We start from the raw sequence: 16,417 nt of genomic DNA, 5'->3' as shown, positions 1-16,417 counted from the left end.
CTCTTCCCAACCGGTTTAATCCCTCTGTCTCAAAAGAGCGCCTGAAGACACACCCCACACGAGCTTGCGTCACGATGATGACAAAGACAACCCATCCCCAAACAGGACTGCCACTGCAAGCACTGGGCTCCGGGTTGACCGCACATCCTTTGGGGGTCCAGGTGCAGTATTCAGTGTACAGCAGGTACGCACTCTGTGCCAGGCACTAGCTGTTGCCCTCTTGGCTTGCTGGGCCCCAGAAGCAACATCTGGGAGCAAGCTTCTCTGACGGTGCCAGAGGGCCCGGGACCTGGTTCCAGAAATGAATCCAAGTGCTGAAGGTTTCATAAAGGAGATGGAACATTTAAAAAACAAACGTCTATTTTATTAACAATGTACAATTTGGGGACTGGAGGCCCCTCAGCAGCCCCAGTGTCCCCGGAGGGCCCCTGCACTTGTGACAAGTCCCCGTGTGAGACCCACAGACTAAGGGATAGAGCGGGGACTGGCACTGTCGGGTGCTTCTGGCTTCCCTGGGGCTTCCAGCAGGGACTCGCTGGACTTCCTGCGAACGAGTTCAGCTGGCTCATGTGAGGATTCTTCCTTTCTTAGGGTGGTCACGGCACTGCAAGAGTTAGTATGGTTACAGGGGGAGGTGGAGCTGAGGCCCTGCCAGCCCACCCAAGAGCTCTCCTGGCCATGTGTGGTGGCCAGCTCAGTGCTGGCCGGACAGGCCCAGACAGGAAGCTGCTAACATAAGGTTGCTGCCCAGTTCCGGGGCTCTGCCAGTCTTCTTGAGTCCTGCCTCTTGTCGCACTTCGCTGAATACCTCCTCCTCCTCCTCCTCATTTTGCTTCTCCTCCCTGGTTCTTCCTGCCTATCTCACCTACTCTCTTCCTGCCCACTTTACCTGCTCCCAAGACACCAAGCCCGCTCGTCTGTTCCCAATGCTGACCATCTGGGAGAGGTTGCCCCGCTGTACCTGGAAGCCTGCTCACAGGCTGGCATGCACCGGACTGGGCAGAAAGGGGCCCCAAGCCTGAGCCAGGCAGGGCCAAGCCCCTGCAGGGTGGACACATTCAGCTCTGCAGCACTTGGTAGACCGAGCAGGGATGGCTCCTGGCAAAGGGGGCCTGCTGGGCTTGGAGGGCCATGGTTTATTCTGGGGGTTCACACCACTGAGGGCTCATGGATCCTTCACCCCTACCAACGATTGCCCAGTACAGGCACGGGCTGTCAGTGCCAATCTGAGCAGGGGCGCAGGGTGGCCAGGGTGAGTCAGCTCTGGGTGTGAAACCATGAGCTGGGCAGTGTGGCCACAGACAAGCCCACCGGCCACAAAGGGTTGGTGAACGACACAGCCATGGTCATGAGGGCTCATGGGGACTCAGGGACATGTGGCCAGAGAGGCTGGACCCGGCGGAGTGTGTCCAGAGTGTGCCTGAGGAGGCAGCATGAGTCCTGGCCGTGTCAGAGAGCTTGCGAAAGAGAGCCCCTGCCCAAACGCCAGGGCTAGCCTGGTGCCAAGGTCATCAGTGCCAGCCAGGGACCGCAGGGCTCGTCTTCTACGCGTGGTGATATGATACGTTGCATAGACTTGTGAGTTATTGGGGGACAGAAAAAAACTGTGTTCAGCTGAATTCCCTTGGAAAGGGGAAGCTGCCTTTCCTGGGAACACTATTTTGCTGAGGGCTCAGGCCGAGAGCTGAGATGTGGGCGCAGCATAGGTGTGGGAGGGGGTTTTGAATCTGGCGAGCCGCACCAGTGAGGCCAGGCGGGAGGGAAGAGAGAGGGGCTGCTGAGCTGAGCTGTGCTGTGTGAATCCTGTCCCCCTCCGGCCCCGGTGTTTTCAGAGTCACGGAAATCACGCCAGGCTTGGGATCAGGTGGAGTGTGTGCACGCGTATCTTGCATGTGGGAAGAACAAAGGGGCTGGCCTGGGAGCCCACAGATGCTGGGCAGAGGCAGACCCTGGTCCAGGAGCATGGAGGAAAGGCAGGGAGCCCAGAGAGGTAGGCCACTGGACAAGTCCAGCCACAGCTCCGAGCTGACTTCTGTGCCTCTGGCTTCTGCCACAAGGTCGTTTTGGTCACTCTCTTTGCTGTTTGCCACAGCCACATGCTCCAGTTAAGAGAAGCAAGTCAACTCACAACACACACACACACACACACACACACACACACACACACACACACACACACACACCCCTTGGCAATGGTTCGGAAATTCAAATCCAGCTCTCGGGCACCAGGTGGGACCAGTGGTAGCTCAGTAACAGAACTTGTACTGGCCCATGCCGGAGACCCGGCCAGGTGCCTAAAGCATGGGCCCCAGCCATCTGCCAGGGGAAGCTTGTGAGTCGCCATGATGCTGAACAGGTTTCAGCAAAAACTTCCAGACTCGGGCAGATTAGCAAGTAAGGCCTGGCAGTCTACTTCCAAAAACCAGTGAATGAAAACCCTACAGACTCTGAGCCTGGATGAACAGAGGATGAAGGAAAGTGAAGAGACTAGAGACTGTGTGGAAGAGCTGCCCCATGGGCAACTGCCCCTTTGGCATGAGCCCCAAAGAGCTACACGGTGCCTGGCAACTGTTACTAAACATTTTGATCAAAGATTTCATTGAAGGGTTCCAACCAAAAGGGATAAAAATGTCCAATTCTCACAGCCTCTAGGTTTCCTGGAGCCATGAAGGTGGGATCGACCCTGAAACGATTGCTCTGAGGTGATCTTTAAACCTAAACCAAAAGCATCCCCTTGAAGTCTTAAGGTCTGCCCCGAGCATTAGGCTCTCTTGAGAACTAGCAATATGGGATCACGTCGGCGAGGGCAACTCAAAGGTCCGATGGGAACCTTAGCTGTCAGTGAATGCGTGTCTACGAGGAAGGGATGGTTAGACAAGTGGAAGCACGTCCTCTCTGTGGCTGAATGGAGCAGGTAGAGACAGGTGGCTTGCTGTATGCTTTGCTGTGTGTATGCCCACCGACAACAAGCCCCCACGGGTCTCAGTGCTCAGATCCCATGGTGCAGGGGGTTGCTGGATGTCAGGCCAACTTGTCAGTAGAAAACATGAGCACACCACAGGGTGGGCTAGAGGCGGATGTCTGGTTCCTGCTGGAGGCACGGTGGGGTCTGGCTTTCGATATGCCAGGCCCCCCTGTCTCAGGAATGCCTGCTTAGAGGACAGCAGCAGCAGTGCCCCCTCTCCTCCCCATGGTTCCAGGTGGCCTGGATGGGTGCCTTTCACTGGGTTGGGGCTACAGAGCAGATGGGATTCCTGACCTAGAAAGGTCCCTTGGAAGAACCTTGAATTCTCAAAAGTGACATCTTCAGACTTAGCCTTCAAGACCCTCCCTGCCCTCCCCCTGAGTTGGATTGACCCTGACTGTCCTTCCCACGGCCGGTTCTTGAAGACCATGGGGAGATGAAAGTGCCAAACGTGGCCCAGGCTCAACTCTTGGGGGTGTCAGCAGACTCAGGGCCCCCCTCATCTTGCCATTCCTCTACCTGGCTCTCTCACAGGCCCAGGGCAAGATGCGACTTGCTAGCAATTCCAGCGCAGCCCAAAAGACAAGGGTGAAGGAAGGACTTGTGCAAAGGTTTCCATAAGGCAGCGTGAAGGAACCTGGTGTGGGTATGGGGGCCCGAGCCAATGCCCATAAGCACCTCTCTGCTGAAGTAGGACACCACCCCGGGGTCCTTGTTAACGTTTGGAGAGAGTGCTCTCGGACCTTTGGAGAGCAGTGGGCCCTGCTCATGGTGGACGGGTTCCCCCAGATCCAGATGAGCCGGCTGGTCTCCCACTTACCGGCTCTTGAGGGTTATCAAGCTTTTGTGGTAGGAGGAGTGCACATCCATCACCAGGAGCCGGGGGATGTCTGGGTGCCCCCCCAGCTGGTCCCACGACAGGCAGCTGGGAGTCTTCTTCTCTATCGGGTGGCTGGAGGAGGCCAAATCAGTCTTCCAGACGGGCTCCATCTGGCTCCCCTGTTGGCTGGTGGCCGGGGGTAAAGAGACCAAGCATTAGACACAGGGAGAAAGAAGCTGGCAAGCAACAAGCGCTCCAGGACACAAGGCGCCCAAGATGCTGGGCCTTGTTTTCTTTTCCTTGAGTGCCTGGCACCCCTACAGCTCCCACACTGGCTCTGGGCGCTGCAGTCTGAGGAAGCGCTAGGTGAGATTGGCATGGTAGCCCTAGGGCCTTCAGAACCTGCCCAAGCCTGAAGCTCTGAACTGGCCACACTAGAGTGGTGTAGACGTGGATCTTCTGAGCTTCTCCCAGAGACTCATGAACACCTCTTTTGACACCTGGGAGTCACGCGGTGGGAAGGACAAGCGTGCTGATATTGACACACGCCGATGAACATGTGAGGTAGCACTGCTGCCACTTGTCAGCTGTGCATCCTCGGAGTCTCTTAGTCGGGCTGGCTTCTGTGGCCCACACACCTTGCCATCCATGCTCCTCTGGGTCCATGGGCCACCCGAACTTGGCCGGGTGGTGGACAGGGCAGGGACCATGCGACTTGTGGCAGTGAGCTCTGCATAGTGGTACCGTCACTAAGCCGCCAGCCCTGCCCCTGGTCTGGCTAGCCTTGCACCTTGCCATCTAGGCACCCCCATTCCCCCACCTACCCAGCTGCTCCCTCCCTGGCTCTGGCTCCCCCCCGCACCTACCGGGCCATCCGCAGGGGCACACATTCCCGCGGCTTGGACATCAAGTGCTCCTGGCTGCTGGAGTGGACGCGCCGGGAGAAGGCTGGGGGCGACTTGCTTTTCCTTGACTTTGAGGAAGTGACCATGGGGGTGTTCAGGTGAACATTCCACTCGAGCTGGAGCTGGGGAGGCCAGCACAGGAGTGTCAGGAGGCAGAAAGCATCCTCTCTAGGGTGGAGAGGCCTGGCCAGACCGGTGCCTGGGCTGGGTGTAGGAGCCCCTCCACTCAGAACCCCCTGTGGTCCTGACAGATCTGAGAGAGCGTCTGTAGGGGACATGCGTGATGCCAGGTTGTGCCCGACGTGTTCGGTGTAGCTGGACCGGAAGCTGGGAGAGTCCTCCCTCCCAGCTAAAGAACTGTCCTATGGTTCCTTTTCCTCTCAGCCCTCAGTCAAGGGGCTTGATCAGAAAGGGGCAGGTAGGTGATCTGAAACTGACTTGGGAGACTTGTCCATGGTCAAGGTCCTTCCAAAGAGCCCTAGGGGTGTAGTGGGTTACCTGCTGGATTGCTGACCAAAAGGTCAAGCCACAGGGTCACTGTGAGTCAGAATTGACTTGATGGCATCGAGTTGGCTTGATGCCAACACTTGCACTGAATTCCTCTGCAAATCACCTCCCCCTGTCTTGAGCTGATGCTGCTCAGGGCTCAGGGAGTACAGGCATTTTGTTAAGTGCAAAATCTGTACTCCTGGCCCAAATCCCTCCTGGAGCGATTTTAGCAAGGTCTGAGGTCCTGGCTGTGAGATTCCCCAACCCCTCTAAGCCAGTGATGATTCCCCCCATGAGCATGTCTTCATGCTTGCTAGTCAAGAAAATGGACAAAACCCAAACTCACTGCCATTGCTGACTCACAGCGACCCCTGTGGGCTTCTGAGACCGTAACTCATTATTGGAGTGGGAATAGAAAGCCTAAGCTTTCTCCCTTGGAACTGCTGGTGGTTTCAAACCGCTGACCATTCGGATTGCAGCCCAACGTGTAATCACTACAGAGGACCAGAAACTGACGTCAGCCTTCTTTCCCGAGACTAAACTCAGAGCTGAGGGCTGCTCATCCCAAAGCTGTAATGCTGGAGAATCTGCAAATGAAAGAAACTAGCATGAGTAAGTCCAGCGTCTCATCGCTGGTGCAGAGAGCTATTCCCAGCACATGCAAGGATGGCAATGAATGTGAACCTGGTGCTGGTATACTAGGGACGTTGTTGTTAATGACTCTCAGAGTATGTATTCTCATTTGCTGGCTTAGTCCTCGGTTTCTTCCTGGTGTGGAGACTCTGGAAATGGGCAAAACAGAAGGGACAGCAATAAAAAGAAGCCAGAGAAAAAAAGCCAATGTTTATCATAAAGAATCAAGAGAGGGGAGGCGGGGGAGGGGAGCCGCCGGGGAGTGTAAGATAAGATATAATAATTATTTATAAACTATAAAGGGACCAGGGGGGGAGCGGGGAGGAAGGGGGAGGGAAAAAAAGGAAACCGAGCTGATTCAGGAACCCAAGTGGAAGGTGAATTATGAGAATGACGAGTGCAACGAATGTATAAGGGTGCTTTGCTCAATTGATGTATGTACGGATTGTGATAAGAACTTTATGAGCCCCAATAAAAATATTTATTAATTAAAAAAAAAGAATCAAGAGAGAATCTAAAAATTTTAGCCATTATCTCTCTGACCTTGGGGGTTTTGCTTTTAATAAAATTCCTGTACTGTGTTGGATCCATTTTCAATGTCAAGAGTTTCTAGGATTCCCAGATGATAGTCAGGTTACTTGAATAATAAGTCAATGTAGAGACGATATACATGGCCATTGTCCCTCAGGGGTTCACGGCCCATAGATAAGCAACCACTTATCTAGGTCAAGAAAATAAGAAGTTGGGGTACCAGGATTTTTGGGAAACATAGAGGTTTTCTGGAAATGTAAGAGTAGAGAAAAGGAAAGAGAAAATAAGCATTACCCGGACAATACACCAGACTATTCATGCTCTGAGTGATGAAATTTAAGATGGGTTTACTTTCTTACTAAAGACGTAACATCCAGGCGACCAACAGCTATAGAAGCAATGTCTGAATTCATTAGCCAGAGGTGAGTACAAATGAAAACAATAATGAAGTACCACCCCACAATGACACTCAACAAAATTAAAAATATACAGAAAAGAATCAGTGCTGGGGAGGCTGGGGAGAGATTGGAAAGCTCATATATTGCTGGTGGGATTGCCAAATTGTACAACTACTATCGAAATCAGTATAGTGCTTCCTTAAATCAATGCAAATACAAATACCTCATGAGGCTACGCACACCTATATTTATCACAGCATTTTCTAGAACAGCAAAAAGATGTAAGCATCAAAAACCCCATCTGTGGAGGATGGATACATGAATTCTGGTACTCTTACACAAGGGAATATTATGCATCCTTGAAAAAACAATGATAACAAAATAATAATTTATAAATTATCAAGGGTGAATGAAGGAGGGGGAGCGGGGAGGGAAGGGAATAAATGAGGAGCTGATGCCAGAGGCTTAAGTGGAGAGCAAATGTTTTGAGAACGATGAGAGCAATGAATGTATAAATGTGTTTTACACAATTTATGTATGTATGGATTGTGATAAGAGTTGTATGAGCCTCTAATAAAATGATATTTTTTTAAAAAGAGTTGTACAAGCCCCCAATAAAATGATTTAAAAAGAAAAGAATCATGGTAACGTATGTACGAATGTGCTTGACACACTGGCTGAATGTATGGATTGTGTTAAGAGATGTAAGAGCCCCACTAAAAGTTTTTTTTTTTTTAAAAAAAGAACGAAAGAAAAAAACAATGACGAATCTGTCAAGCACACCTCATGCCACAGCCAAAATTGAAGGGCATTATGTTCAGCAAGGCTAGTCAATCTCAGAGAAGTATCTCCTGAGACCATTATTATAAAGAGGAAAAAATGGTTTCAAACCAAAGGAAAAGACTTTGAAGACTATGATGAGGCCTGGGTGGGAGGCAGGGAGAGGGAGAGAAGGAGGGAGGGTGGGTAGGAAAAGGAGGAGGAGGAGGAAGGTCGGTGTACATCAGGCAGTTTCCTTGGCTACTGTCAGTGTTTTGATGAGCTCGACTGTGCAACTAACTGCATATAGTGTGTTTTTGTTTGTGTTATATTCAGAAATGAAAGGGGGGACAGAATGAAATTAGGATTTTTAAAAGAGAATAACTCAAGGCCTGACAAACTGTTCAGGTTCCTTACCCTTCAGACCTTGTGCTGTCGCCCTGAGTGCTGTGAGAGGTGGAAAAGCAGAGTGGGATGTGGTGGCAAAACTGGCTGCTAGAGAGCCCCACGATGTGTTTGAGTGGCCTTTGCCGTATGCATGCCAGAGCCAGGCCTGTCCATTTGGATGCCCATCCCACACAGCTGCCCAAACCTACTGGGTGAGTTCTTGCCCATGGAGTCAGGTTTTTCCTAATGGCAGTGCCCAGTAGGAAAACGTGAGCTCTCAGCAAGGCCTTGAGAGAGGTGAAGGTAGACCCTCAGTAGAAATGAGGGCATGAGAACTTCCGTATCTGTGGGAGTAGACCAATTGTTCCTAACTCATGGGCCACGGTCCTCAAGGGGCCATCTCTTTTCAAAGTCCAGCAATTCCAACATACCCAAAACTGTACACCGAGCAAATAAAGAGCCAAATTAATATTAAGTAGGAATCCTTGAAACCTTCAACAATAAAAATAGATCTCACCAGTACAAGACATCTTATAGATGACCTGCTGTGTTGCTAGCTGCTGCCACGCGTGGCAATCTGATGTGTAACAGAATGAATGCCACTTGGGACAGCCAAGCAACTAACCCTCACTGACATCGCGCCGATTGACATCCAACTCATAGAACCGCACTTGTGGGTTTCCAAGGCTGTAAATCTTTATGGTAGCAGAACCTCTTGGCCCCTTAAACGAATAATCCAAGCAAAATATATGAAGCAATGCTTTTCAGGCCTCGAACAGCAGACACTGAAGGCCAGTGGTCCTTGACAAGAGGGAAATAAATGAGGTGAGAGCCACCACTGCCCCAGCTGAGTGCTTGGAGAGAGCGTCTGTGCCGCAGCACCGGGAGGGATGACAAACAGAGCCCAGCGCTGCGAGGAGAAGCCAGCTTGACTACAACTTGCAAAGTAGAGTAGCAGAAATAGTGCAGAGAGAAAGCTCCAAAGCTCAGCAGAGGCGGCCCCCCAAATCCCTGCCATGCACTGAAAAGCCAGCAGGGAAGGACCACGGGAAAAGACAAGGCAGAACAATTCTCAGAGCTCACAGTGACCAGGAAGAGTGTGTCCACGTAGCTTTACCACACCAAAAAGTGTGGGAGGGGGAGGGAATGCAACCTAAAAGAAAATTAAACAGCATTGGGAAAAAGTGTGGATAATATATTTCAGTGTCTCAAAATATTGATTACTGATTGTCGAAAGCAGAAATATGAACAATGCATTATGGAATCTCTAACAGTGTAGAGCTAAAGTGTGTGACAAATGAAGGAGCAAGGCCAAGAGGAGGAGATGGATGTACACTGTTGGAAGGGTATCATGTTATATAGGACATGATATAATATTATTTGAATGTAGACTGTGATAAGTTAAAGGTTAATATTACAAATAGTAGAACAGCCATTACAAATAACAAAAGAGAAGCCTAGCTGATATGCCAAGAGTGGACATAAAATTGAATCACTAAAACCTGCATCAATCAAAAAGAAGTTAGAAAAAGATGAAGAAAAGTATTAAAGAAAAGGTGGGACAAAAAGATTGAGATGGGCTAGGGGAGAGGGACATGTTTGATCAGAGCACACGGGAGCAAATGAATGGGGAGGAAGAGAGAGTGGAGCACATCCTGGCTGGCCCATCAGACCTGGAGGACAATATCTGCACTCTGAACAGCCAATGCACAGCCATATGGCTGATCCCACTATGAGACATGACGTCCCTCGCTGACTACTACCGGGCAAGGTCAGCAGTTTGAAACCTCCAGCCAATCCACAGGAGAAAGATGAGGCCTTCTACTCCCATAGAGAATTAGTCTCCAAGCCCACAGGGGCAGGTCTCCACTGTCAACTTTGTGGCAGTGAATTAGTACCTGTCTACCCTGTAGTGTTGAAATGCACGGATATTCCTTTGAGGACTAATGGGAGCCTGATCCAAACCACAAGTATTTTCAATCACCTCATATGCTTGTGCAAGTTGGACACTGAATAAGGAAGACCCAAGAAGAATAGATCATTTGAATTATGGTTCTGGTGAGGAATACTGAAAGTGCCACGAACTGCCAAAAGAACAAGCAAATCTGTCTTGGAAGAAGTACAGTAGAATGCTCCTTAGAAGGGAGAACAGCAAGACTCCATCTCATATCATTTGGAAATGTTGTCAGGAGAGACCAGTCCCTGGAAAAGGACATCTTTCTTGGTAAAGTATCAGGGCAGCAAAAAGGAGGAAGCCTCTCCACAAGGTGGAGGGACACAGTGACTGAACAATGGGCTCAAACATGACACTTGTGAGGACCGGGCAGTGTTTCATTCTGTTGTGTGTGGGGTTGTTGAGCCAGAACTGATCCAATGGCTTCTATGAACCTCTCATCTACTGCTTCCCTCTCTTTTCCTCTCACCCCATAGTAACCATCAAAGTCTGTTTCTTTGGGTGTAAAAACCTTTTCTTCTTATTTTTAAAATAACAGTGGTTTCATACATTGGTCCTTTTGTAATCACCTAATTTCACTCTGCATTATGTTCTCCAATTCTATTCAGGTCAAGGGTGTTTCACCGATTCCTCATGATTCTTCAACGTTGCATTCTCAAACAACCAAACTCGCTGCCATTGAGTCATGCTGACTCAGTGACCCTATAGGATAGGGTGCAACTTCTCTTGTGAATTTTCAAGACCATAACTCTGTGAGTAGAAAGCCTCATCTTTCTCCCAAGGAGTGGCTGGTGGGTTTGAACTGTTGGCCTTGCAGTTGGCAACCTAGCGTGTAACTACTATGCACCAGGACTCCTCCGTTAGCGTTACATGGTAATCGTTATGTGTATGTACCAAAGGTGGTTCCCATCTTCTTGCTATTGTGAATGCTGCTGCAAAGAACGTGGATGAGCATATATCTGTTCTGATACAGTTCTTATTTCTTACAGTACTACCAAAAATGCCCTAAGGAAAGAGAGACTGCTAGATCATAAGGCCTTTTTTTAATTCCTGATTTTTTGAGGAAGCGCCAGACCATTTTTCATAGTGGCTGTACTATTTTACAGTCCCATTAGCAGTGGTCAAAGGTTCCAGTCTTTTCACATTCCAGCATTTGTTATTTATTTAATTTTTGGAAAAGTGTTGCTATCAGCACTGGGGTGAGGTATTCATCTCATTGGTATTTTGATTTGCATCTCTAATATGGCTAGTGATTATGAGCATTTCTTTCTAGGTTTGTTAGCCCCTTGAATGGTCTCTTTGCTCATGTCCTCTGCCCATTTTTTGTTGGACTATTTGTCTTTTTCTGGTTGACGTGTTGATATTTTCTACAGAGTTTAGAGCTTAGCCCTGTGTCTAATATGTCATTGCCAAACATTTTTCCTTGTCTGTGGGCTCTTTTGCACTCTTTTGGTGAAGTCTTTTGATGAACGTGTCTCAATTTTAGGATTCCCAGTCATCTTTTTTGTCTTGCTGTGTGTGTAATTTCATTATGTTTGATTATGTGTTTATGGCATGAATTGGGGCCCTTAAGTTTGTCCCTATGTTTTCATTGATGATCTTTATACTTCTGGGGTTTACATTTAGGTCTGTAATCCAATTTGAGGTTTTTTGTTTTTTATATGGGTCTCGCTTCATTTTTCTTAAGGGAAAATCCAATGTTGGTAACACTCTTTGTTGAAGAATCTCTCTCCTCCATTGAAAAGGCTTGGGTCCTTGCTGTCGTTTTCCTGTATTTTTTCGGTAGTATTGTTGATTTCTTTGTTCCTTGTCATTTTCTGTTGCTGACTTGATTTTGTGGGTTTTTCTTGTCTTTTGTTTATTTGTTTTGCTATTATTTTACTATTACTAGGTCTTTATGATTTTTCTTTTTTTATTTCAATGAGGCTTTTCCATTTTCTTTGAGGCTACGTTGTTATTATTTTTCTACCCAAGTTTTTTTTTAAAGTCTGTGCTCTCTCCCTGTTTGAACCCACTTTTTAAAGGTGTCTGAGAATTACAACAGGACCCTCATGTGCAGCAGCAGAAGCTTGTGCAGGAAGTGACAAGTGGACAAGTAGTCAATGTATCACTGTGCAGCCAAAGGTGCTGGGTGGTCCTTTGGAGAAAAAATCATTTGTAGGTGAATGGATTTATTTCTAGGTTCTCTATTCTGTTCCATCGGTCTATGCATGTCATTATACCTGTACCAGGCTGTTTTGACTACAGTGAGTATGCAGCAGTTTTTAAGGTCAGGATGTGAAAGGCCTCATACTTTATTGTTCTTGATTAGGGCTTTGCAAATCTGGACTTCTTTCCTTTTCATAGAAAGTTGATGATTAGTTTTTCCATTTCTTTGAGGAATGATACTGGGATCTGGGTAAAAATTGCATTTATATTTATAGATTGCTTCATGTTGTATTAATATTTTCATTATGTTAAGTCTTCCTAAACATGAATATGGTATATTCCTCTATTTATGTAGGTTTCTTTGGGTTTCTTGTAGTAGTTTTCTGTAGTGTCTTTGTATAAATCTTTTGTTTCTCTGGTTAGGTTCATTTTTAAGTATTTCACCTTTTGGGTGGCTACTATAAATGGTATCATTTTCTTGATTTCCTTTTCAGAACTCTCTTCATTAGTATATAGGAATGCAATTGATTTTTTTTCTTTTGCAGTTGATTTTTGTATGCTGATCTTGTACCCTTTGACATTGCTCAATCTTTCAATTTCAACAATTTTCTTCCTTTTAAAAATATTAATCATTTAATTGGGTGCTTTTGCAAGTATTATAGAAATCCATAATTCAGTTAGATCAAGCATGATTGTACAATTGCTACCACCGTCAGTTTCAAAACACTTTCTTTCTTCTTGGACACTTCTATTGGTTCCCCTCTATCCCCACCCCCATGCCCAGGAACCTTTATTACAGCATATATTATTATTACTTCTGCCATATCTTACACCATCCAACGCATCCCTTCACCTGCAATTCTGTTACTCGTTCCCGAGTGGAGTTATATAGTCATCATTACTATCAGGTCCCTCTTTGCCCCTTCTCCCACCTCTCTTCCAGTACCCCCAGGGAATCATTACTCCATTATTGTTTCTGAAGGGTTATCTATCTTGGTCTTTCTTTTTTTTGTATTTTAAATTTTATTGTGTTAATATAACAATATAATAAGCATTTGCCACTTCAACAATTTTTATGTGAATACTTTATTGACATTAAATACAGTTATTGTGCTCTGCAAGCTTCACCACTATCCATTTCCCTTTTCGTCTTCATTATTTATTTCAATTAAATACTTTTATTGGGGGCTCTTACATCTCATCACAATCCATACAATCATCTATGTGTCAAGCACATTTGTACATATGCTGCCATCTTCATTTTCAAAGTATTTTCTTTCTGCTTGAGCCCTTGCTCTCAGCTCATTTCCCCTCCCTCCCTCCCTCCCCCATGAGCCCTTGGTGAGTTATGGGTTATTCTTTTCATATCTGACATCATGCTCTGTCGCCCGTCACCTACTTCTCTGTTGTTCGTCCCCCTAGGAGGGAGTTATATGTTGATCCTTGTGATCGATTCCCCCTGTCTCCCGCACCTTCCCCTAATCTTCCTGGTATCTTTACCCTCATTATTGGTCCTGAGGGGTCTATCTATCCTGGATTCCCTGTGTTGTGGGCTCTTACCTGCAGCAGTGTGCATGTTCTGGTCTAATCCCATTTGTAAGGTAGAATTGAGGTCATGATAGTGGGGGGAAGGAAGCACCAAAGAACTAGAGGAAAGCTGTGTTTCATCGGTGCTATACTGACTGGCTCATCTCTTCCCTGTAACCCTTCTGTGAGAGGAGATCCAATTGTCTACAGATGGACTTTGGGTCTCCATTCCATGCCCCATGCCACCCATTCACATTGGGTATGATTTTGTTCTGGGTCTTAATGCCTGAAACCTAGTCCCATTGACACTTCATGATCACACAGGCTGGTGTGCTTCTTCCATGTGGGCTTTGTTGCTTCTCAGCTAGATGGCTACTTATTTATTTTCTAGCCTTTTCTTCATCACATTTGCTTATGCGCTCATTTTGTCTTCTGGGATCATGTCGGGAAAGGTGAGCATCACAGAATGTTGATTATTAGAAGAAAGTGTTCTTATGTTGAGGGCGTACTTGAGTCGAGGCCCAATGTTCATCTGCAATCTTAATTCTTAGCATATAGCTATAAGTACATAGATCTGTTCCCCTCTCGTTATATATTTTTACATGTGTACATGCCTGTATTTAGATCTCTATAAATGTACTTTGCCTCCTGGTTCTTTCCTCTATTTCCTTTTACTCTCATGTCCCACCATTATGTTCGGCCTTCATCCAGGTTTAGTAATTCCTCGCTGCCACATTGCCCTTGATTAAGCCCCACTAGGCATCCTACACCCTTCTCTCCATTTAATTTAGTTCACTTGTTGTTCCCTTGTCCTTGGGTTGGTTCCCCAACCCCCCATATCTTGGCCTTTCATGCATTGAATGATCTTAATTATACAAATGAACATATGCAAGTCTAACAAAAATAATAAGGTAACACTAAGACCATAATAGTAAGGGGAGGACATATTAAAGAACTAGAGGATAATTATGTGTTTCATCAGTGCTATACCGCTCCCTAGATTTATCATCCCTTCTGGGTGGCCTTTCTGTGAGACACTGTACAATTATCTTACAGGTGGGTTCAGGGTCTCCACTTGTCCACACTCCTTCACATCAATTTAATGGCTTGTTTCTGAACTTCGGATACCTATCTCCATCGACATTTCATGGTCACACAGGCTGGTGTGCTTCTCCCATATGGGCTTTGTTGCTTCCCTCCTAGATGGCCGCTTATTTAATCTCAAGCTTTTAAGACCCCAGATGCTATATCTTTTAATGGCCGGGCACCATCAGCTTTCTTCACCTCATTTGTGTATGAGCCCATTGTGTTTTCAGTGAATGTGTCTCTTGGGAAGGTGAGGATCATGCAATGCTACATTATTAGAACAGACCGTTCTTGTATTGAGGTAAGATTTAAATAGAGGCCCAAAGTTCATCTGCTTTCTTGTTGTATTTACATATGACTTGAATGATCAATTAAAAAAATTATTTCTACAGCATCAAAAAAGGGGTGATATATAAATGACCAATACCAAGAGTAAGAGAAGGATTATCATGAGAGACCTTGCAGACATCAATAAAGGAACATTTTAAAGAACTTTGTGCTAACAAAAATTGTGATGAAATGAAAACAATTACCTGAAAGACATAAACTACTGAAACGAATGTAAAAAGAACTAGTACCTGAATGCCTTTGTATCTACTAAAGAATTTAATCTGTAGTTGAAAACTTTTTCACAAAGAAAACTCCACAAATTCTATGAAGCATTTAAGGTACATTAAACAGCACATTGAAGTAAGCTATAATACTCATTGTATACAAATCCTACCCAAAAATAGAAGAGGAGGAAACTTATTCCAGCTCATTCCATGAGGACAGTGCTCTCCATCTACCCTAACCAGGCAAACTTTTAAAACGAAAGCTTAACAAATCAATTCTAATGAAAGATTTAACCAGAGAGATCCAGAAAGAGAGGGATGTGAAGAACTTATGACCAAATGGGGTTTAATCTCAGGAATACAAGGTTCATTTCTTATTTTAAAATCAATCGTCTGAAAGTTGAGAGCTGAAATCTTAGCAGTGATAATCAAGTGTTGTCAGGTGTCTTGTTGCTGTTTTCCTTCATTCAATTTTGAGGAAAGACCTGTTCGCTCTCTCTGCTTTTCTCTCAAGGAAAGATGGGGCCCCATGAGCAAAGCAGCTCGGCCTGCAGTCCGCATGGGCCCACTCCTCAGCCCGCCGCGCTTCTCCTAGATGCCTATTCCCCAGGTCATCACATCGCACAAACCCACTGCCGGCTGCTCTTTGGGGTGTCTGAGGCTGTCCCTCTTTATGGGAGGAGACAGCCTCGTTTTTCTTCCGTGGAGCAGCGGTGGGTTCAACCGCTGACCTTGCAGTTAGCCATCCATGGGGTAGCCCACTGTACCGCCAGGACGATGGGACATTAGAAGGGGGTATTCCCCAGGGTTGAGATGGATCACTCCTATTGCTTCATCTAATATTCCTAAATAGAACCTTTGAAACATGGCCTTTTCTTCTTTTAGCCCTGAGTTTGTGGTGGAGGAGAGTACAGTGGTGGGGCAGTTTGGTTGCCACTGCGGTGATTTATGCAAAAGCACCACCCAAACTCGACCCATCTTGTGTTTGTACCATCAACGCAAGCGTCAACTCAGTGAGAAGGGCAAGTAACAGCGCATCATTGTGGAAATAGTTTTGACTCCCCGAACCCCTTCACAAGGCCTGGGGGACTGCCTGGGATCCGTGGACCACACTCTCTAATGCCCTAATGCATCATTGGAGACAGAACAAAAGAAGAAAAGCTTTGACACCGATGAAATGCCCCAAAACATGGGTACAATAGACCTCACATGAGCCACCCAACAGCTACCATGCAGAGAGGAAAAGACACCAAACCCAAGG

General features: G+C 46.7%; 1 protein-coding gene across 1 annotated transcript in view; it reads right to left on the bottom strand.

Annotated features, from left to right (window-relative positions):
* Positions 1 to 342: 342 nt before the first annotated feature.
* FAM186B (family with sequence similarity 186 member B) overlaps positions 343 to 16,417 on the bottom strand; it is a 28,331-nt gene continuing 12,256 nt past the window's right edge. The window contains exons 6-8 of the mRNA XM_075553295.1: positions 4,652 to 4,812; positions 3,786 to 3,971; positions 343 to 604 (exon numbers count right to left, since the gene is read on the bottom strand). Coding sequence (XP_075409410.1) covers positions 466 to 604; positions 3,786 to 3,971; positions 4,652 to 4,812 — 486 coding nt within the window. The 3' untranslated portion in view covers positions 343 to 465. The remainder of the gene's footprint in view (positions 605 to 3,785; positions 3,972 to 4,651; positions 4,813 to 16,417) is intronic.

The sequence above is a fragment of the Tenrec ecaudatus genome, chromosome 6 (genome assembly GCF_050624435.1).
Source record: "Tenrec ecaudatus isolate mTenEca1 chromosome 6, mTenEca1.hap1, whole genome shotgun sequence".
NCBI lineage: Eukaryota > Metazoa > Chordata > Mammalia > Afrosoricida > Tenrecidae > Tenrec > Tenrec ecaudatus.
Note: the sequence above shows the minus strand (reverse complement) of the source record. Positions and strands in the feature narration are given on the sequence as shown.